Source organism: Carcharodon carcharias, chromosome 6 (genome assembly GCF_017639515.1).
Source record: "Carcharodon carcharias isolate sCarCar2 chromosome 6, sCarCar2.pri, whole genome shotgun sequence".
In the NCBI taxonomy this organism is placed as follows: Eukaryota; Metazoa; Chordata; class Chondrichthyes; order Lamniformes; family Lamnidae; genus Carcharodon; species Carcharodon carcharias.
The window spans coordinates 118,761,669-118,784,023 of record NC_054472.1 but is presented as its reverse complement, the minus strand read 5'-3'; the positions used below and the strand labels follow the sequence as shown (position 1 = coordinate 118,784,023).

The following is a 22,355-nucleotide window of genomic DNA, read 5'->3' as shown; positions in this document are numbered from 1 at the left end:
AAGGAGTCAGTTACTGCAGTAAGGAGAAATGGTATCTTGGAGGGGACATCGAATGCAGCTTTGTGGGTGGAGCTTAAGAATAAAAAAGGGGCAGCCACATTGTTAGATGTTTCTTATAGACCCCCAGATAGTCAGCGGGAAATTGAGGAGCAAATATATGCACAATTTGCGGAGGTGTATAAAAACAATAACAATAGGGTAATTATATTAGGTGATTTCAACTTTCCCAAGGGCTTGGATGGAATGGATTTCTTGAAATGTGTACAGGAGAACTTTTTAGGTCAATATGTAGAGGGTCCAACAAGGGACGGTACAGTGCTAGATCTAATTCTGGGGAATGAAGCTGGACAGGTGGCTGAGGTGGTGGTGGACGAGCATTTTAGCGATAGCGACCACAACATGGTACAGTTTAAGTTTGTTATGGACAAAGAAATCGACAAGTTGCAAAAAAAATGCTTTGGACTGGGGGAGAATGGATTTTAGTAAAATAAGGCAGGATCTGGCCAAGGTAGACTGGGAAAAGTTACTTGTGGGGAAACCTACAGAGTTGGGGGGGGTGTTCAAAAAGGAAATGGGGCGGGGTACAGGCTCAACATGTTCCCTCTAGGGTGATAGGAAGGAGTAACAATCCCAGAGAACCATGAATGACCAGAAGTATTCAGGTTACGATGAGAAGGAAAAGAGGCTTTTAGCAGGTACAAGGGAAACAAATCAGCAGAGGCATTAGTGGAGGACAGAAAGTGAAGGGTGGAGGTTAATAAAGCAATTAGGAGAGCAAAGAGGGGATATGAGAAATCTCTGGCTGGTAAAAGCAGTGAAAATCCCAAGATATTCTATAAGTATATCAATGGGAAGAGGATAACCAGGGAAAGAGTAGGGCCCATAAGGGACCAAGGGGGCAATCTGAGTGGAGCCAGAGGACATCGCTAGAGTGTTGAACAAATACTTCACATCTGTCTTCACCCAAGAGAGTGAGGATGAAGGTATCGAACTCTGGGAGAGAGACTGCGAGGTTCTCAAGCTAATTGATATATTGAGTGACAAAATATTGGAGGTGTTGACAGGCTTAAAAGTGGACAAATATCCAGGTCCAGATGATTTGTATCCCAGACTGCTGAGGGAGGCAAGGGAGATCGCAGGGGCTCTGACCCAAATTTTTAATTCCTCTCTGGCCATGGGGGAGGTGCCAGAGGACTGGAGAGCAGCTAATGTGGTTCTGCTATTTAAGAAGGGTTATAGAGAGAAGCCAGGGCACTACAGGCCAGTGGTAGGGAAACTATTGGATAAAATTCTCAAGGAGAGTATGTATCTCCACTTGGAGAGGCAAGGTTTGATCAGCGATAATCAGCTTGGCTTTGTCAGAGGGAGGTCATGCCTAACAAATTTGTTTGAATTTTTTGAGGAGGTGACCAGGTGTTTAGATGAGGGTAGTGTAGTTGATGTAGTTTATATGGATGTCAGCAAAGCCTTTAACAAGGTCCCACATGGGAGACTAAAAAGGCAAATGCACATGGGATACAGGCTAATTTGATAAGGTGGATTCAAAATTGGCTTATTTGTAAGAGACAGAGGGTGATGACAGAAGGCTGCTTTAGTGACTGGAAGCCAGTGTCCAGTGGCATACCACAGGGATCTGTGCTCAGTCCCCTATTATTTGTCATTTATATAAACGACATAGATGGCTATGTGGGGGGTAGGATTAGTAAGTTTGCGGATGTCACAAAGATTGGCTGGGTGGTTAACAGTGAGGTTGAGTGTCTTGGGCTTCAGGAAGATATAGACGGGATGGTCAAATGGGCAGATAAGTGGCAGATGGAATTTAACCCTGAAAAGTGTGAGATGATATATTTTGGAAGGAGTAATTTGATAAGGAAGTATTCAATGAATGGCATGGACACTCGGGAGTTCTGAGGAACAAAGGGACCTTGGTGTGCGTGTCCATAGATCCCTGAAGGCAGAGGGGCATGTTAGTGGGGTGGTGAAAAAGGCATATGGGACACTTGCCTTTATCAATCTTGGCATAGATTACAAAAGTAGAGAGGTCATGTTGGAGTTGTATAGAACCTTGGTGAGACCACAGCTGGAGTACTGTGTGCAGTTCTGGTCGCCACATTATAGGAAGGATGTGGTTGCACTGGAGGGGGTGCAGAGGAGATTCACCAGGATGTTGCCTGGGATGAAACATTTAAGTTTTGAAGAGAGGTTGGATAAACTTGGGTTGTTTTCGTTGGAGCAGAGAAGACTGAGGGGCGACTTGATCGAGGTGTACAAGATTGAGGGGCATGGACAGGGTGGATAGGGAGCAGCTGTTCCCCCTTGGTTGAAGGGTCGGTTACAAGGGGGCATAAGTTCAAGGTGAGGGGCAGGAAGTTTAGGGAGGATGTGAGGAAAAACATTTTTACCCAAGGGGTGGTGACGGTCTGGAAAGCATTGCCTGGGAGGGTGGTGGAGGCGGGTTGCCTCACATCCTTTAAAAAGTACCTGGATGAGCACTTGGCACGTCATAACATTCAAGGCTATGGGCTAAGTGTGGGTAAATGGTATTAGGTAGGTCAGGTGTTTCTCACGCTGCACTGTGATTCTGTTTAGAATTTACATTCCAGTTTTTGGGCCAAACCCACTAATGTGTGTAAGTTTGTTGACGATACAAAGCTAGAGGGTTATGTAAGCTGTGAGGACACAGACTGCAAAGGGCTATAGACAGGTTAAGTGAGTGGAAAACAAGGTGACAGATGGAGTAGAATGTGGAAAGTGTGAGGTTATTCACTTTGGTTGTAAGAGTATAAAAATTTTTTTTTAACAAGCATGGAATTTATGGATGTTCAGAGGGGCTTGTGTATACCTGTACAAGGAACACAAAGTTAGCATGCAGGTACAGCAAGCAATTAGGAAGTGCTATGAAAGTCTATATTGTATGTTTGAGAGTTTCAACCTCAACCACCAATTTAGGCAGTGAATTCCAGGTGCCCACCATCCTCTGGGTGAAAAGGTTTTTCCTCATGTCACCTTAAATCTATGCACCCTGGTAATTGACCCCTCAGCTAGGGGAAACAGGTCTTTCCTGTCTACCCGATCTAAGCCCCTCATAATTTTGTACACCTCAATTAGGACACGCCCCAGCCTCCTCTGTTCTGAGGAAAACAACCCTACCCTATCCAATCTTTCTTCGTAGCTGCAACTTTCAAGCCCTGGGAACATTCTTGTAAATCTCCTCTGCACTCTCTCCAGAGCAATGTCCTTCCTGTAATGTGGTGACCAGAGCTGTACACAAAATTCCAGCTGTGGCCTAACCAGTGTTTTATACTGTTCCATCATTACATCCCTGCTTTTGTATTCAATACCTCATCCAATAAAGGAAAGCATTCCTTTTTTTATTTTGCACACCTTGTCCACCTGTCCTGCCACCTTCAGGGACCTGTGGACATACCCTCCAAGGTGTCTCATTTCCTCAACTCCTTTCAATATCCTCCTATTTATTGAATACTCCCTTGCTTTGTTTGCCCTCCCCAAATGCATTACCTCACACTTTCCCAGATTGAATTCAGCTTGCCACTTCTCCACCTCCTCAACCAAACCATTGATATCAGTCTGGAGACAACAGCTATTCTCTTCGTTATCAACTGCACAACCAATTTTTGTGTCATCTGCCAATTTCCCAATCATGGTTCCCACATTTATGTCCAGATCATTAATATGTGTGACAAACAGCAAGGCCCCCAACACTGAGCCCTGTCTATCCTCCCCTCCAACCTGCCTGAAACAGCTTTTCAGTCGCAAAAACATCGATCGACCTTTGCCCTTTTGTTTCCTGTCGCTGAGCCAATTTTGGATCCAACTCACCACCTTCCCCATGGGATCTCGCTTTCCTGACCAGTCTGCCATGTGGGACTTTGTCAGCTGTCTTGCTAAAATCCATGTAGACAACATCCACTGCATGACACTCATCATCCTCCTTGTTACTTGCTCAAAAAATTCTATTAAGTTAGTAAGACATGGTCTTCCCCTAACAAAGCCATGCTGAGTATCCCTGATCAATCTGTGCCTTTCTAAGTGACAGCTTATTCTGTGTCTCAGATTCGTTTCCAATAATTTGCCCACTACCGAAGTCAGACTGACCAGCCTATAATTTTCTGGCATATCCCTCACATCCTTTTTAAATATCTGTACAATGTTTGCAGACTTCCAATCCTCTGGTCCCTCACCTGTATCTTGTGAGGATTGGGAAATAACAATCTAACTGTATTATGGTCACTATCTCCAAAATGGTGCCTCACTGCGACTTCATCCACTTGCCCAACATAATTTCCTGAGACTAAAGATAGAATTGCACCCCCTCACATTGGGCTTGTTACATGCTGGCTGAAAAAGTTCTCTTGAATGCAGTTCAAAAATTTTGTAGCCTTCACATTTTTCGTATCCCAGTTCGTGTTAGGGTAGTTGAAGTCTCCAACTATTACTGCTCTATTGTTTTTGAACTCTGAAATTTGACTACATATTTACTTTTCTGAGTCCCTTCCACTATTTGAGGGTCTATAGTACACTCCTAACAATGTGGTTGCCTCTTTTATTTCTGATCTAACCCATTTGGCCTCATTTGGTGCTTCATAGTATATCATTCCTTCTCACAGCTGTAATTGTTTCTTTAACCAATAATGCTACATCCCACTTTTTTTTTATATTCCCCCTCTCTGCCCTGCCTGAAAACTTTATATCCTGGGATGTTGAGCTGCCATTTTTGTGTCTCTAAGCCAAATTTCCATTATAACGATGATATCATGCGGCCATGTATCTATCTGTGCCCTCAGCTCATCGGTTTTATTTGTTATACTCCTTGTATTTAAATATACACATTTTAACACTGCCAAATTCCTGTGCTGTACACTTTTTAACCTGTGCTGCTTCTGTCTTTGTGTCACTCATGAATTCTCCATCTCCTATTCCCCGTTCTGAATTTGCCCTCATGTTCCTGGCCCCCTGCCAATTTAGTTTAACATCATCACTAGCCAATCTTCCTGTGAGGATGTTCATCCCAGTCCTGCTCAAGTGGAGACCATCCAGCTTGTACAAGTCTTGTCTTCCCCAGCAATGGTTGCAATGCCTCATATACCTGATGCCCTCCCTCTGACACCACTTTTCCAGCCACGCGTTCAATTGCTCTATTCTCCTATTTCTATCCTCGCTTGCACTTGGGACTGGGAGTAATCCTGCAATTACTGCTCTAGAGGTCCTGCTTTTCAATCTCCTTCCCAGCTCCCTGAAATCTGCTTTCAGGACTTCAGCCCCTTTTCTACCCAAGTCGTTGGTACCAACGTGGACCATGACCTCTGGCTGGGGAATGTCCTGCAGCCACTCAGTGACATCCTTGACCCTGGAACCAGGGAGGCAACATACCATCCTGGAGTCACATCTACGACCACAGAAATGCCTGTCTGTTCCAATAGAGTAAAACATGTATGAACTATATTACACTACTCCTTCACCCACAGCCAAACCTTTACAGATATATACAGATTGGTAAGGATAGCACAAGTTACAAAATCTATCTTATACTTTAATATTCACAGTAAGTATACAGTCCATGTAAACCAATAGGTGACCTGTGTTTAGGGACACCAAACTCCCAAGGTTAAGTGACAGATGCCACTCAAAGCAGATGCTAAGGATTTTTCATCAGCTTCTCCCCGACGCTTGTCACATTGAGCCAATTGGTCTCATGGAAACTGTCTTTTGCACAAGGGTTTCCAATCTTCCACTCTCAGAACTTGCCTTGGAATCTTCTCCGAAATGATGCTTTCTGTGTCTTCTTCAAGGATTCACCTCCAGGGTTTTGATTTCTCCCTCTGATGTTCCTCTTCTCTGGTTCGCCACGTGCATTCAAGCTTTGTCTTCCATGCACTCTCTCAGATACTCAGCCATGCCAACAGAACACCACTGCTTCACAGGTCCAAAGTAAGGAGTCACCAACATTTTGGCTATCTCCTCAGATTTTCTGGCTTCTCGCGAGCCCAATTTGTCCCAAGTCTGCTCCCTGCAGCTCTGTCTCTTTAATTCAAAGTCTTTTCTTCTGCTCCTCACTCTTAACTTCGAGACAACAGCACAATTTTTTTCTTTGTTTTAATTTCCCTAAACCACTTCAAGAGTTGTAAAAAATCATTTAAAAATGCAGGTGTATAAACAGCTTAGCGTCCTATGTTATAGCTTCACCAGGTTGACCCCTCGTTCTTAGGTATGCCTGTTGCTGCACCTGGCAGGCCCTCCTGCACCCTTCATTGAAGCAGGGTTGATCCCCTGGCTTGGTGGTAATGGTAGAGTGGGGGATATGCCAGGTCATGAGATTACAGATTATGGTTGAGTACAATTCTGCTGCTGCTGATGGCCCACAATGCCTCATGAATGCCTAGTCTTGAGTTGCTAGATCTGTTTGAAATCTAACCCATTTTAGCATGGAGGTAGTGCTACACAATGCGATGGATGGTATCCTCAATGAGAAGGCAGGACTTCATCTCCACAACAACTGTGCGGTGGTCACTCCTACCGATATTTTCATGGACAGATGCATCTGCGGCAGGCAGGTTGGTGAGGGTGAGGCCAAGTATGTTTTTCCCTCTTGTTGGTTCCCTCATCACCTGCTGCAGACCCAGTCTAACAGCTATGTCGTTTAGGACTCTGCCAGCTCGGTCAGTGGCGGTGCTACTGAGCCACGCTTGGTGATGGATGTTGAAGTACCCCACCTAGAATACATTCTGCACCCTTGCCACCTTCAGTGCTTACTTCAAGTGGTGCTCAACATGGAAGAGCACTGATTTATCAGCTGAAGGAGGGCGGTACATGATAATCAGGATGTTTCTTTGCTCATGTTTGCCCTGATGCTATGAGACTTCATGGGGTCCGGAGTTGATGTTGAGTACTCCCAGGGCAATACCCTCCCGACTGTATACTACTGTGCTGCCACCTCTTTTGGCCTGTCCTGCCACTGGGACAGGACATACCCAGGGATGGTGATGGTCATGTCTGGGACGTTATCTGTAAGATATGTCATCCTCACGGAATCATATCGGGCTGCTGCTTGATGAGCCTGTGAGACAGCTCTCCCAGTTTTGGCACTAGTCCCCGGATGTTAGAAAGGAGGACTTTGCAGGGTCTACGGGGATGAGTTTGCCGTTGTCGTTTCTGGTGCTTAGGTCAGTGATGTGTGGCCTGTCTGGTTTCATTCTGTTTTTATGACTTTGTAGCGGTTTATATAATTGAGTAGCTTGTTAGGCCGTTTCAGTGGGCATTTAAGAGTCAACCACGTTGCTGTGGGTCTGGAGTCACATGTAGACCACATTAGATAAGGGCGACAGGTGGGGCAGGAGAAGAGTAAACGGAAATGTTAACTCTGTTTATTTCTCAGCAGATGCTGAGCTGACCTGACCTGCAGAGTATTTCCAGCATTTTCTGTTTTTTTTAACTCATCTGCCTATTCTAGATAAAATTGTCCAGAAAAATTTGAGGGAATCATATAACATCACACCCTTAGCCTACACCACCAAAAACAGATTAACTGGGCATTCATCTTGTTGCTATTTGTGGCAGCTTGGTGTTGCGACATAGCGTTACATAAATTAAGTAAGCATTTTGATCCGTAAGAGTGAAGGACAAAAAAGGAGCTTTCGATTTAGCAATTTTTAGATTGATATTCCTTGGTTTTATTTTGTGGCTGATCAGTCATTAACATTTGTTCATTAGTTCTCTAAATTATGTGTCAAATTTTTAAAGTGTAGCCAATCTGTGATACCTGAAATGAAATAGCTGGAGCAGTTTCCAAGTGGACAACATAAAGAATTAATTTGCATGTTTGTGGCACCTTTCACAATCTCTGGTTTTCCCAGAGATCTCTACAGCCAATGAAGTACTTGTTTTCTTTTAAAAAGTGCTGTGTCTCGAAAGGTAGGATCGTGTAGCAGATAATTTGCACACAGCAAGGCATAACAAACAACAATGCTTGTTTTTAATGGTGTTATCTATGGTATACGAGGAGAACTTTTCTGTTCTTTGAATAGTGCTGAGATCTTTGATGACCAGCTGAGTAGATGGCTTGATAGTGTAACATTTCCTCAGTACTGTATTGAAGTGAAAGATTGGATTGGTTGATGAAGTATTTGGAGTAGGGTTTGAATGCACAACCCGCCAACTTGTGTAAGAATGCTACAACTGAACCAAAGCCGATTATCAAAGTGACAAAAGCATTTCAAAGCTCTAAAACGAGGTGTGTGCGACTGAAAACTTACCATACCCATGTTATTGAAGTGAAAAAGTGAGCTTCAACATTAGTGGAGACCATATGAGAAATGCTAAATGTTATGACATCCACGTGCATTGCCATGAAGCTGATATTGTACAGGTTTTAATATTTTTGATGAATTTTCGTTTGGCCTTTTAAATAATAAAGCAAAACTTGACTATCTACACCAGTTGTTGCATGACATTGCAATTTATTTTTACAGGAAGCATAGAGAATAGTTGATTATCATAGTTCTGAACAGACCCCAATAAAATTGTGACTTATACTTTGAGTGTATAGAGCTGTATAATTTGAAGTTTACTCCTGAACTTGAAATTATTGTAATACCCCTATAGGGACAATAATATTTTTCTCTTTAATTATTCCCAACAAGGTTGAGTTACAATTCACTATAAACTTGAAATAACCTTGCAATGGTTAATTATAAACAGTGACTAATATGAAACATTTTTTCTTTTGAATGCTTAATAAACTGCCTTATTAGAATTGAAAGGGCAATAATGGCTTTTTTTCTCATTAACCAGATTTCAGTTGATGGAGAATGAGTGTCCCTGATTATATGCAGTGTGCCGAGGACCACCAGAGTCTTTTGGTCATTGTCCAACCTGTGGGAATTGTACCAGAAGAGCAGTTCTTCAAGATTTACAAGAAAATTGCTGCTGCCAATCAGATTAATCTTCGAGATTCACAACGTGTTCTATATATCCGTTACAGACACCATTACCCACCTGAAAACAACGAATGGGGAGACTTTCAGACTCATCGGAAAGTTGTAGGGCTAATAGCTATCACGCAGTGTTGCAATGCAAAGGACTGGCCACAGACATCAGAGAAATTTCATCTGCAGAAAGAAATTTATGGTTCGACACTATATGATTCACGTTTGTTTGTCTTTGGGCTGCAGGGGGAAATTGCTGAGCAACCTCGCACTGATGTTGCATTTTATTCTAGTTACGATGAGTGTGAAACCATAGAGAAGAAAGTGGAAGACTTTATTGAATCATTGTTCATTGTTTTGGAATCCAAACGTCTTGATAGAGCAACGGATAAATCGGGAGACAAGATTCAATTACTATGTGTGCCATTTGAAAAGAAAGATTTTGTAGGCCTAGATACAGACAGCAGGTGAGAAATTGATTATTATATTGGCAGCGTTAGAGCTCTAATATGATTTACTCTACGTCTCGGAAGTTTTATTTACAGATAAGCAAAGATAGTAGTGAAATGTGCCAAGTATTTCCGATGCGTTATAATGTGGATTACAAGGAGAGATTTATTTATGTTTTGTTGATATCCATAAGTTACTCCATTATATTGCACCTTTTAAAAGACAACTTATAACAATTAAAAATTGATTTTGATGAGAACTTATGTAGGATGCGACTCTTCAGAGGTAGTCCTTCACATGCTATCTTTAAATCTCGATTGAAGTTTAAACATCAAAATGTCCAGAACTGTTTTGTTTCACAAGTGAATTACAGCTAAAACACTAATCTTGATGTCCAATACTTTAAGTACAGAAATGTCCAAAGACAGTGTAGGTAGGAATTTATTGCTGGCTGCTGTTCTCAAAAGGGGATTTACCGTTTCATTCGTTCTTTTAAACATACAGGAGGTGTGTAAGATGTTTGCCTAGTACTTGTGCCTCAGTTATAAATTGCTCTGTATAATTGAAGTTTTAACTACGTTTATTTCCATACAGATGTTAAATCTTCCACATGTATACATGTCTGGGACAAAGTAGTGAAGCTGATTTTTTTTTTTAATACTAGTTCTCTGAAGCTTGAATGAATTTTGTTACTTTTGAATCCAAAAAACATAATAGTTTCATGTCTTTTCTTTTTCGGGCGGGCTATCTTTCTTTTGGACAAGGGTGGGTTGAGGAAAGGTGTTACTGGTGGGAAGTGTCACAGTGGGTGGCACAGTCCTTTTATTGAATTATATTGGGTTTGCTGCAGGCTAAAGGGAAATAGCACACGTTGTAGTAACGCATTGTGCGCATGTGGAAAGATGTTAACGAAAGAGATTGGAGACCTTGGCATCAAGAACATATGAATTAGGAGCAGGAGTAGGCTGTTCGGACCTTTGGACATGCTCCACCATTTTTGATAAGATCGTGGCTGATCTGATTGTGGCCTCAACTCTGCTTTCCTGCCTACTCCCCATACTCTTAGATTTTTGATTAACAAGGGAGTCAATCTAATTCAGCCTTCAAAGTAATTCAGTGTCCTCTCTGTGGAAGAGAATTCCACAGACTCATGACCCTCAGAGGAAATTTCTTTTCCTCATCCATCTTAAGTGAGAGACCCCTTTATTTTTAAACTCTGTCCCCTAGTTCTAGTCTCTGCATAAGGAAAAACATCCTCTATGTATCCTCCCTATGAAGTTCCCTCAGGATCTTGTATGTTTCAATAAGATAGCCTCTCGTTCTTCTGAACTCCTCCATTGATACAGGCTCAACCTGTTCAATCTTTCCCCATAAGATAACCCCTTCATCCAGGAATTAGTTGAGTGCACCTTCCCTGAACTGCATCTAATGCAATTATATCTCTTCTTATGTAAGGAGACCAAAACAGTACATCGTGCTCCACATGCAGTCTAATTGAGGCCCTGTATGGCTGTAGCAAAACTTCCCTATTTTTAAATTCCATTCCCCTTGCAATAAATGCCTGTATTTCACTTGCCTTCCTAATCATTTGCTGTACCTGCATACTAACGTTTCGTGAACCATGTACTAGGACACCCAGGTCCCTCTACTGCAAGGTTCTGCAATCTATCTTCATTTGAATAATATTCTGCTTTTCTATTCTTCCTGCTGAAGTGGACAAATTCACATTTTCCCACATTATACTCCATCTACAAATGTTTTGCCCACTTAAGAATCTGAAAAGGTGAGGAGGATAAAAACCTATCTATATGCCTTTTCAGATTCTTTTTATCCTCCTCACAACTTGCTTTCCTATCAATTTTTGTTTCATCAGCAAATTTGGCTATAATCCAATTGGTTCTTTCATCCAAGCCATGAATATAGGGCGGAAATAGTTGAGGCCACAGCACTGACCCCTGTGGCACTCCACTAGTTACAGTTTGCCAAACTTAGAATAACCCATTTATCCTGACTGTTTCTTATTAGTTAGGGAGGAAAGTGCTGTTGGTGTGTATAATCTGCCATCATATCTGTCTATTTAAATAACTGTGTAGCCCAAAAATAATTAATAGATTCTGAAAGGCTTTGACGTCCTAAGGATGATGTGACAAGGTACTACATAAATGCAAGTTGTTTCATTTAAAATAGATCCCAATTTTATTTATTGTCACTGGAATTGAAAGGCTGAATACTGGAATGTCAAATTGATTTGCTCGCAGTCTTTGGAGTGATTAGAAAATCAGCAGCAGCAAGATCTGTGAACTTTTTTGTTAGTCAGCCAGCTATGTTGTCATTTGAGACCTTTTTTATGCAATATTGTTATCTATTTCTTTTTTCCATCTTTAGTTATTTTTCTTAAATATCAATGTAAATTAAGTAATTGTGGGAAGTTTCTTAGTTTTTTTAATTAAATTATTCATATAATTTTCTCAAATTATTTCTTATTCCTGTTTCTTTTTTTCCCAACACTGTCCTATGAGTTTATTATTGGGTGTAAAAAGGTGAGCTGTAGTCTTCACCCAAAAGCTCATGCTCCCAACTGCTGTACTCCTCCTGCCTGATGAACTTAAAAAAAAAAATCTCCTTTTGTTTATTGAACTATTAAAATAGCCCTGTAGGAAAAGGAATATCCCATACCAGCGGGTTTTATTTTATAGCTATTAAGATTTCATGCATATCCAAACAAAACTGTGCTGTGAATCTAGTTTTGAAATTGCCTTGATTTCATAAAATGCTTAAAGGGCTTGGTGGTGACTATATTTATGCACATGAGAGATTAACAGATTGTGTGAACTACGGTATATGATTCAGTCAAACTTGATATACAGCTGCGTACTGCCATGTTGGTAATGATAAAGGATGGTGGATTAAAACTGAAGGGCATAATTTGTTATCCTTAAAATTATTTTTTTAAAAGGGTCTTCACATTATACTGGGGAGTTTTGAAAAGTAACAAGTTTGTCCAAAATTTCTGTCTCCACTATTTTAAGTGGAGCTGTTAATCAGCATTATCCACAACTGGTTAACATTGCCACTGAAATAGCGGAAAAGGAATTTCAGACTGATGTTGGTATCCTATGATATTTGAGGGCCTTGCTGTTTAATGTAATGTAACGGTTTACATTAGTTTAAAGCCTGGACATGCACCTTTAGTGTTTCCAAAAGGACTTTACCCATTCTTTGCCATTCAGAGATTTGCAAAGCTTTGTAGTTTTAACTGTACACTTCAATTTGATAATTTTGTGCCCTTGGGTGAATGCTGACATAGTGGCTTCTTGTTCAAATGCCTGTAAAATTATTTATATTGAAATAGCATTGTAGCTTTTACTTTTTAAAGATTGTTCTGGTTTCATAAACCAAGTTGTTTTAACTTATTGCAATTGTTAACCAGATAATAAAAAAAACAAATTTGGTTTGGATTGTTCTGATGTTCAAGAGTCCACCCTTGGGCAATAGCAGTTTTATCACCTAGATGTGGAGATGTAATGTAAATTGCACTGTGCTGAATCATACAGTCACCGCTGCACTGTTCCTTTTTAAGAATAACTCCACCCAGCAAATAGTACTCTGTCTTTTTGGCTGTTTAGTTTGCACTAAGCTTTGAAACCTGGCTTTAGAAATTATTGCAATAATGAACAAGAAGGTGTGTGGTATCTGTCTCCAAGTAAATGCAATACACTGCATAATTTTTAGTTAACTAGGTAGCATGTCTTTTGAAAATGTGGAAAAGTTTGTCCATTTCTTAGTTTTTGGAGCATAATTCACAACTGGCTGAATTAAAGCGCATTTCATTATGCTTTCGGTTTTTGTTTTGCACGGCACCTGTGGGACATAAAAGGTGGAAGATCAGTCAGTATCTTGGTCTCAGTCGAGACTTGTTAGTAGAACCCTGATGTCATTGAAAATTTTTACTGGAGGATTATAAAGCTTTGTTTCTATTTATTCTCAATGTTCAGAAAGAAATATTCTTCATAGTCTTCCAAGTAATTCTTATTCCATGAAAACTATTGAAGATGTGAAGAGACTTTATCATGAGAACCTTACTACTGAGAAGACTGAATTATTTTTATATTTCTGCCTTTTATTTCAGTGTATGGTGCAGTATAAACTATTTGAACTGCGGATGTTGAAATGTTGAAAACCACATACCTTCTGGTGAATTATTGGAATTAGATTACAATTTAAGTATTTTTTTCAATTTTGGTTAAATGGAAAACCAGCTGATATGAATTATTATTTAAAGTCAAGCCTATGTTTGCCTTGATTGGAATGAGAGCCTAGTGATAATATGTTGGTTTTCTTGTTGAACTGATGAGATTTCATAGTATTCTGTTCATTGTAATCTAATGTTCATATGAAGTAGAACATGTTGTTTAAAACTTTCCAGTTATTAGAAACTACTTGATCTACATTGCTACTTTGGTAGTGCTTCATTGACCAAGATGGAAAAGGAAATTCAAAATGTCTTAAGGTTATAGTCAAAATGTATAGGTAAATAAGCATTAAGCCTTCACAGACTATAGCTACTAGAACCATATTTCCCTAACAATTATTCTATTTTATGCTGTAGACATTATAAGAAGCGTTGTCAAGGCAGAATGCGGAAACATGTTGGTGACCTTTGCTTGCAAGCAGGCATGCTGCAAGATGCTCTTGTGCATTATCATATGGCTGTAGAACTTCTTCGATCTGTGAATGATTTCCTATGGTTGGGAGGTGAGTTTTATGTTGCATAAAGACTAAGTTAATCGGCTGTAAATTGCAACTAAATGTGCCATTGCTAGTTGTCTATTCTGGTTAGAGCTAAAACTAAGATTTTGAAGAGAAAAAACCTGATCTTTAAACATGGAGAAAAATGGCCATTTTTCTTAATTGGGTGACAAATAAATTAAGATTGTTTAGTAATGCATTTGAATAAATCTAACAGTATTTCTCTCTTGTCAGAGCTACAGAAACCTCGTAGTGTTATTTTACTATAAAAATGATCATAATTGTAAATAAAAAATTAACCTTTTTAGGCTCTGGTTTTTGTGCTGGGTTGTGGTTTGTTATCCTTCTAGCAGAGTAGTGTGATGCAAGTTAATGCCTTTGGCCAAAAGATGGTGGGTGATATTGCAGCAGCACCTTGTCAAGGTGGGTAGATTGAAGTAAAAAGCAAAATACTGCGGATGCTGGAAATGTTGGAAAAACTCAGGCCTGTGGAGAGAGAAACAGAGTTGATATTTCGAGTCCATATGACCTGAAGAAGGGTCATGTGGACTTAAAACTTTAACTCTGTTTCTCTTTCCACAGATGCTGTCAAACCTGAGTTTTTCTAGCATTTTGTGTTTGGGTAGTTTGAAGAGCTGGGGAGTAGGGTAGAAAATGAAAGAAGTGGATGACAAAGGTAGGAGGAGGGAAAGGAAAGGAGGGAGAGAGAGGATGGTAGATGAGGAATACATTTTTGTCTTGTTTTATGAAGGACATTGCCAGTGGCAAGGGAAGTGTTTGAGTTAGATAATCAATATTGTGTGTGGTTTTACCACTGCACTGGTGAAACGAACTGAGAAAGTATAGGGAAGACAGCAGGCTGAAAACTCTGGTATCATAAAAGAGGGCATGTTAGAAAGGTTGAAGAAATTTTAATATAATTATGCTTCAGTTTACATTCTCTTTCAAAACCTTAAGAATTGGGTAACACCCCAGTTCATTGAAAAGTAGCAAACATGGCGCCACTTGCCCCACCCCCCAACACCATCACCAACACCACAACCCCCATTTTAACAAAAGGAACAAGGGATAATTGCAAACCTGTGGGTTTATTTGTCGAGAAATGCTTTGAGACTTAAATGTGGGATCATTTGAAGAACAGCCAGCATGGGTTCAGGAGAGACAAGTTGTTTCTACCCAATTTACTGGAACCCTGAAGAGATGACTGGTCTGGTAAGTATAGTGAGCGAATGTTTTTTGCTTGGATTTTTAGAAAGTAGTTGACAATGTCAAATGTAGCAGAAAGATGAACAATATGCATTTCTAATGGTTAGATGGCAAATTTTTCAACTGGGTTGATGAATGACTGAAAAGCAAAAAGCATGTGGAGATGCTAGAGTAGAAACTGGTTGCTGATGGAGACCCCACAGGGCTGGTGTTGGGGCCAAATTTTAGTTGTGACCTTAAAGGGTTGGAATGTTGTCTGCAATTTGCATGTAATACCATACTGGGTGCAGTGGCCAATGCAGTTAACCAATGTGCGATAACCTAAAGGGATTTGTGCGTGTTACTTCAATGGGTAAAGTGGTTAGATGGAATTCGGTACAATTAATGTCAAATCACGAAATTAGGTAGAATAATTAAGGATGAAGTACCTGTCAAACTTGAGGTAACAGTGTAGTTATCAGATCAGAAGGTTTTGATAAGGAGTCTTGTGTTTACAAATGGACCAGAGAATGAATTTATGTCAGATCCACCTTTTATAAGTGAAGGGTAATATTACTGAGGTTCATGAGACTGCATGTAAAATAATTCAGTTTTGATCTTTATATCTTGCGAAACATGTTGTATTGGAGTGAGTCTAGTGAAACCTTTTGAGGCTGATTCCTGAGCTAAGGGGACTGAAATATTGGGCAAGGTTGCCCTGGAATAGGATCAGGGAGAATTTGATCGTAATCTTTAAAATTTTCTTGGGTATTGAACCTGAGAAATTTTATAATGTTGAGCAAAAATAATACAGTTTGAAATTGAAGATGTCAAAAATAAGAAATGTAGATATCGCCTTTATAAAAAATGGTTGATGGCATTGTTGAGCATGATATCAACTTGTGTTTTGGAATAGAGCACTTCGGCCATTCAAATGGACTGGATAGGCCTGTGGCTAATAAGGTAGTAGATGCGTTGGTGTTAATTTTTCAAAATTCCCTAGATTCTGGGAAGGTTCCATCAGACTGCAAGGTAGCAAATATAACCCTGGCGGTTCAGAGGAGGTTTACAAGGTTGATACCAGAAATGAGCACCTTGTCATTGTGAGGAATGGTTAAATAGACTGGGCTTATTTCCACTGGACTTTAGAAGAGTGAGGGATGACTTGATTGAAGTACATAAGATATTGAATGGTATTGACAAGGGAGATGTAGAAAGGATGTTTCGTCTTGTGGGTAAGTCTAGAACTAGGGGGCACAATTTGAAAATTAGGGGTTGCCCTTTTAGGACAGAGATGAAGAGAAATCTTTTCTTTAAGGGTTGTGTAACTATGGAACTCTGCCTCAGAAGATGGTTGAGGCAGGGTCATTGAATATTTTTAAGGTTGATGTAGATTGATTCTTGTTGGGCAAGGGAATCGAAGGTTATTGAGGATAGATGGGAATGTGGAATTTGAAACACAGATTAGCCATAAATTTAATGAATGGTGGAGCAGGCTTGAGGGGCCAAATGGCTGCCTTCTGTTCCTATTTCATATGTTTGGATGTTATGTGGGCCTATTAGTTTCAGAATCATGGCTATACATCTTTGGTTAGTAAGTTTATATGGGTGGGCCAGATGGCACAATAATCTCCTGTCAAAAGATTATTTATGCTACTATGATTAATGTTTGTCTATGAAAACTATGTAAGACCAGGCCAAATAATCTACTGATATATAATTCTGTTTTGATGTTTGATGCTTGACTAATCCTAGAAAACCGTTCATGTTTGACAAGCTGTAAATTGGCATGCCTATTCAACAGATGTGGAATAAGTTTCACATTGTGTATTAAAAGTATGATATTCCACAAGGGGGTGTTACTGGAGCAGACATTTCAGGGAGGGTTGGGGTGCTCCCAAAACTTCGCATGTTAAATTCCCTTTTATGCAAACCTTTTTTAGATTCTACCAATGTAGTTGAGAACGTTTATGACACTTAAGTAACTGCTTATGCCAGATTGTTGAATGTGTTTTTAAGTAACAATTGTCTTTTAAATGTGGGCCTGGTAGTATACTCTTAATTAGGTTATCTGGTCGTGCAGTGGTGGGAGCAGAAGATCAGCAAGGACCAGAGGCAAAGGCTGGCAATTTGCCCTAAATAAAAAAAAAAAGGAACATGCTGGAAATACTCAGCAGGTCATGTAACATGTGTGGAGAAAGAAACAAAGTTAACATTTCAGATCAACAGCCTTTCATCAGAACTGCGAAACATTAAAAATTGAGTAAGTTTTGAGCAAGGGAAAAGGGTAAGGGTTGGGGGGATAAAAGAAGTAAAGGCATATGATAAGGTAATGACAGAGGGTTGGAGATGCAAAGCCAAAGGGTGTGATAATGGGGCAAGTAAAGAAACATAAGCTGTGTCTAGAGCAAGTGTAAATGGCAGAGAGATGAACAGCTGCCATCTGATAGCAAATAAAGAGGGGGGAAAAAATAGTAAAATCAAAACTTGCAAAGAAAAAAGCAACAAAATGAGGGTGGGGTTTAGGCCTGAAATTATTGAACTCTGTTTAGCCTTTAAGTCAGTAAAGTGCTTAGTTGAAAGATGAGATGCTGTTCCTTGAGCTTGCATATTGGAATCCTCCAAGGGCAGTTGGGAAAGCACGGGGGCAAGGTGGAGAATTAAAATTACAGGCGACCGATGCTTGGGGCTACTGCACAACAAGAACAATTTGTATTTATATAGTACCTTTTAACATAGTGAAGCGCATCACAGGAGCATTATAAAGCAAAGTATGGCACCAAGCCGCATAAGGATAGTAGGTCAGATGACCAAAAGCTTGGTCCAAGAGGTTTTAAGTGCCTTAAAGGAGCGGTGTAGGGAGGGAATTCCACAACTTGGACCTAAGCAACTGAAGACACAGCCACCAATGATGAAGTAGTTATGATTGGGAATGCACAAGAGCCTAGAATTAGGGAAACTCTTAACGTGGAGGATTGGAGGACATTAGAGATAGAGGCCATGGAAGGGTTTGAAAACAAGAATTTTAAAATCGAGAGACTGCTTGGCTGGGAACCAATGTAGGGAGCAAGCACAATGGGTGATGGGTGAGTAGCACTTGCTGCGAACAAAGACACAGGCAGCAAAGTTTTGGATGACCTCAAATTTATGGAGGGTAGAATGTGGGCGACCAGCCAAGAGTGTATTGGAAAAGGCAAGCCAAGAGTTAATGAAGGCATAGATGAAGGTTTTAGCAGCATGAGCTGAGGCAAGGTTGAAGTCTAGTGATGATATGGAATTGGAAACTGAGATGGAGGGCAAATTGAGTGCTGCTGAGCTAACTGATTGAAGACTTGGAGTTTGGTGAGAGGGGAATTCTGGTTGTAGGGGAAGGACGTGTTTGTTTCCTTTTTGTTTCTTTCTCAACCCATAGAAATTGATTCTTGCTCTAATACAGGGAAAAGAGCAGGCTGTTTGGTGAGCTTTTGGTAAATGATTAAATTCAATTCTATCCCTAAGGTTTAAAATAGTACACACATTTACGGTAAAGTTAATAAAATATATACGAAAGCAACATAAATAAGTGTTCAGTATAATTAAGTAATTATTTAAACACATTAAGGATGGTAGAACAGGCGATGTGTCAAGCCTGTATCATGTGGGAGCTCCAGGATTACGTTATGATCCAGGGCAAACACATCTGCAGTTAATGTTTGTGGCTTGAGGAACTTTGGCTCAGAGCCATTGAGCTGGAGGCTGAGCTGCAGACTCTACGACACATCAGGAAGGGGGGAAGTTACCTGAATGCTTTATACCAGAAGGCAGTCACACCATAAGGTCTTCAGATTTGGTTAGTGGTCAGGGACAGGAGAGCGTGACTGCGAGCGAGGGCAGGTAAGGGGATCTAGAAGGCAGGAGTGTGAGCCTCTGCAATTGTCCAATTGGTTTGAAGTTCTCTTAGCTCGTTTGGATGAGAGCAGGGGCTGTAGGGTGGATGAGCAAATTGACCATGGCACCGTGGTACAGGAAGCCATCCAAATGAGAGCAAAAAGGAATATAGTTGTGGTAGGGGGCAGTATAGTGAGGGGGATTGATACAGGGCTCTCGCTTTTTGCTATAGAGAACAGCTGGCTTTGTCTGCCCAGTGCCAGAGTTTGGGACCTGCTCAGGGCTGGAGCGGAACTTGCATTGAGAGGGCGAGGATCCAGTGGTCATAGTCTATGTAGGTACCAACGACATAGGCTGGATAAGGAAGGAGACTGCATAGACATAATGATGAGCTAGGCACTAAATTAAGAAGCAGAACCTCAAAGGTCATAACCTCTGGGTTATTACCTGAGCCACATGCAAATTGGCATAGGACAAATAAGATTAGAGAAAGGAATGTGTGGCTCAAAGACTGGTGTGGGAGAATTAGGTTCCGGTTTGTGGGGCACCGGCACCAGTATTGGGGAAAGTGGGATCTGTACTGTTGGGATGGTCTTCACCTGACCTGTGCTAGGGCTGCTGTCCTCGGGTGCTGCATAACTAGGGAAGTAGAGAGGGTTTTAAACTGAATAGTGGGGCAAGGGATCAAATTTGGGAAGATGTGGTAAACCAAAGAGTAGAGACAAGGCAGGAGAGATATGTATTAATATGGGAAATGATAAAAAGACTTTGACAGGAGGGTACAGAGAGTACAATTCTAAGAGTAGATCAGATAAGGCTAGATGCTACAAAAATAATAAAAAGACAAAACTAAAGGCTCTGTAATTAAAGCACATAGCATTTGAAAATAAACAGATTAACCACTGGTGAAAATAGAAATAAGTAAGATCTGATAGCCATTACAGAAATATGGCTACAGGATGACATAGATTGGGGTCTGAATATTGAAGGGTATATGATGCTTTGGAAGGACTGGAAGTTAGAAAAAGGTGGAGGGGTGGCTCTGTTAATTAATAATGGTATTAGAGAGGGATGACCTAAGTTCAGGAAACCAGGATGTAGAAGCAGTTTGGTTTGAGATGAGAAATGACAAGGGCAAGAAGTCACTTTTGGGAGTGGTGTACAGACCCCCTAATTGCCAGTAAGGCACAGCAATAATTATGGGGGATTTTAATCTACATATGGACTGGAAAAATCAGATGGGTAAAGGTAGCATAGATGAGGAGTTCATAGAATGTTTTCAGGTAGTTTCTTTAGAATAGCACATTCTGGAGCCAGCCAGAGAGCAGAGAACTGGTATTGAGCAGTGAGATAGGATTAATTGATAATCTCATAGTGAAGGCACCCCCAGGTAGCAACAATTATAATATGATTTAATTTTATATTCATTTTGGGGGAGAAATGAGTGCGTCCACAGCTAGCATTTTAAACTTAAATTGGGGCAATTATGACGGCATGAAAGCGGAGCTAGCTAAAGTGAACTGGCATTGAGGTTAAGGGATAGGTCAGTAGAGGTTGTGGCAGGCATTTAAAGGGATATTTCAGAAAACACAATAGATATATTCCGATGAGAGAGAAAAATTTCAAGGACAGGGCCCACCGTCCATGGTTAACTAAAAAAGTTAGACAGTATCAAACTTAAAGAGAAAGCTTATAATTATGCAAGGATGGGTGGCAGGTCAGAAAATGGGAAAGAATGTGAAAAACAGCGAAGAATGGCAAAAAAAAATTAATAAGGAGGGAAAAATTAAGAGTATGAGGGAAAGCTAGTTAGTAATATAAAGACAGATAGTAAGAGTTTCTATGGATAGTTAAATAAGAGAGTTAACAATGTGAGCATTGGTCCTAATGGAAAGCGCATCTGGAGAATTGATAATGGAAAGTAGGGAGATGGTGGATGAATTAAACAGGTATTTTGTTTCGGTCTTCACTGTAGAGGGTCCTGGAAATAGCTGTAAATTAGGAAATCGGGGTGGGGAAATAACTATGACCAGGGATGTAGTATTAAGCAAATTGTTGGGGCTGTGTGCTGACAAATCCCCAGGCCCGGATGGACTTCACTCTAAGGTCTCGAAAGAAGTGACTCGTGAGATAATTGATGCATTGGTTTTAATTTTCCAAAGTTGCCTAGATTCAGGCAAGGTTCCATTAGATTGGAAAATGGCAAATAGGTAGGGAGACAGAAAGCAGGAAACCACAGGCCAGTCTAGCATCTGTCATAGGGAAAATCTTAGAAGCTATTATTAAAGATGTTATAGCAGGGCACTGAGGAAAAAAATCAAGGCAATCAGGCAGAATCATCATGGTCTTGTGAAAGGGAAATCATACTTAGTTTAATAAAGTTCTTTGAAGGAGTCACATGCGCTGTGGATAAAGGGGAACCGGTGGATGCAGTGTACTTAGATTTCCGGGAAGCATTTGACAAAGTGCCACAGCAAAGGTTATTGCAGATGATAAAAGCACATGGGAAAGGGTGTAACATATTGACATGGATAGAAGATTGGCTGGCTAACAGGAATTAGAATTGGCATAAATGGGTCTTTTTCTGGTTGGCAGGATGTGACGAGTGGTGTTCCACGGGGATCAGTGCTGGGGCCTCAACTTTTTACAACTCATAAGTGACTTGGATGAAGGGAGCAAAGGACTGATGGCTAAATTTGCTGATGACACAAAGATAGGAAAGTAAATTGTGACAAGGATGTAAGAAGGCTACAAAGTCACAGAGGTTAAGTGAGTGGATCTGGCAAATGGAGTATAATGTGGGAGAATGTGAAATCGTTCATTTTGGCAGGAAGAATAAAAAAGCTTAGTATCTAAATGGTGAGAGGTTGCAGAGCTCTGAGATTGAAGAATCTGGGTGTCTGAGTGCATGAAAGGTTAGTGTGCAGGTACAGCAGGTAATTAGGAAAGCTAATAGAATGTTATTATTTATTGTGAGGGAAATTGAATAAAAAAGTAGTGAGGTTATGCTTCAGTTGTACAGGGCACTGATGAGACCACATCTGGAGTATTGTGTACAGTACTGATCTCCTTATTTAAAGAAAGCTGTAAATGTGTTGGAAGCAGTTCAGGGAAGATTTACTAGACTAAAACCGGGAATAGGCAGGCTGTCTTATGAGGAAA

The 22,355-nt window shown here is 40.5% G+C and overlaps 1 protein-coding gene across 4 annotated transcripts in view; it reads left to right on the top strand.

Moving 5' to 3' along the window:
* trappc9 (trafficking protein particle complex subunit 9) overlaps positions 1-22,355 on the top strand; it is a 956,085-nt gene that overhangs the window by 16,170 nt on the left and 917,560 nt on the right. For all 4 annotated transcript variants that reach the window (XM_041189162.1, XM_041189161.1, XM_041189164.1 and 1 more), the window contains exons 2-3: positions 8,809-9,409; positions 14,002-14,147. In XM_041189162.1, coding sequence (XP_041045096.1) covers positions 8,826-9,409; positions 14,002-14,147 — 730 coding nt within the window. In that variant the 5' untranslated portion in view covers positions 8,809-8,825. The remainder of the gene's footprint in view (positions 1-8,808; positions 9,410-14,001; positions 14,148-22,355) is intronic.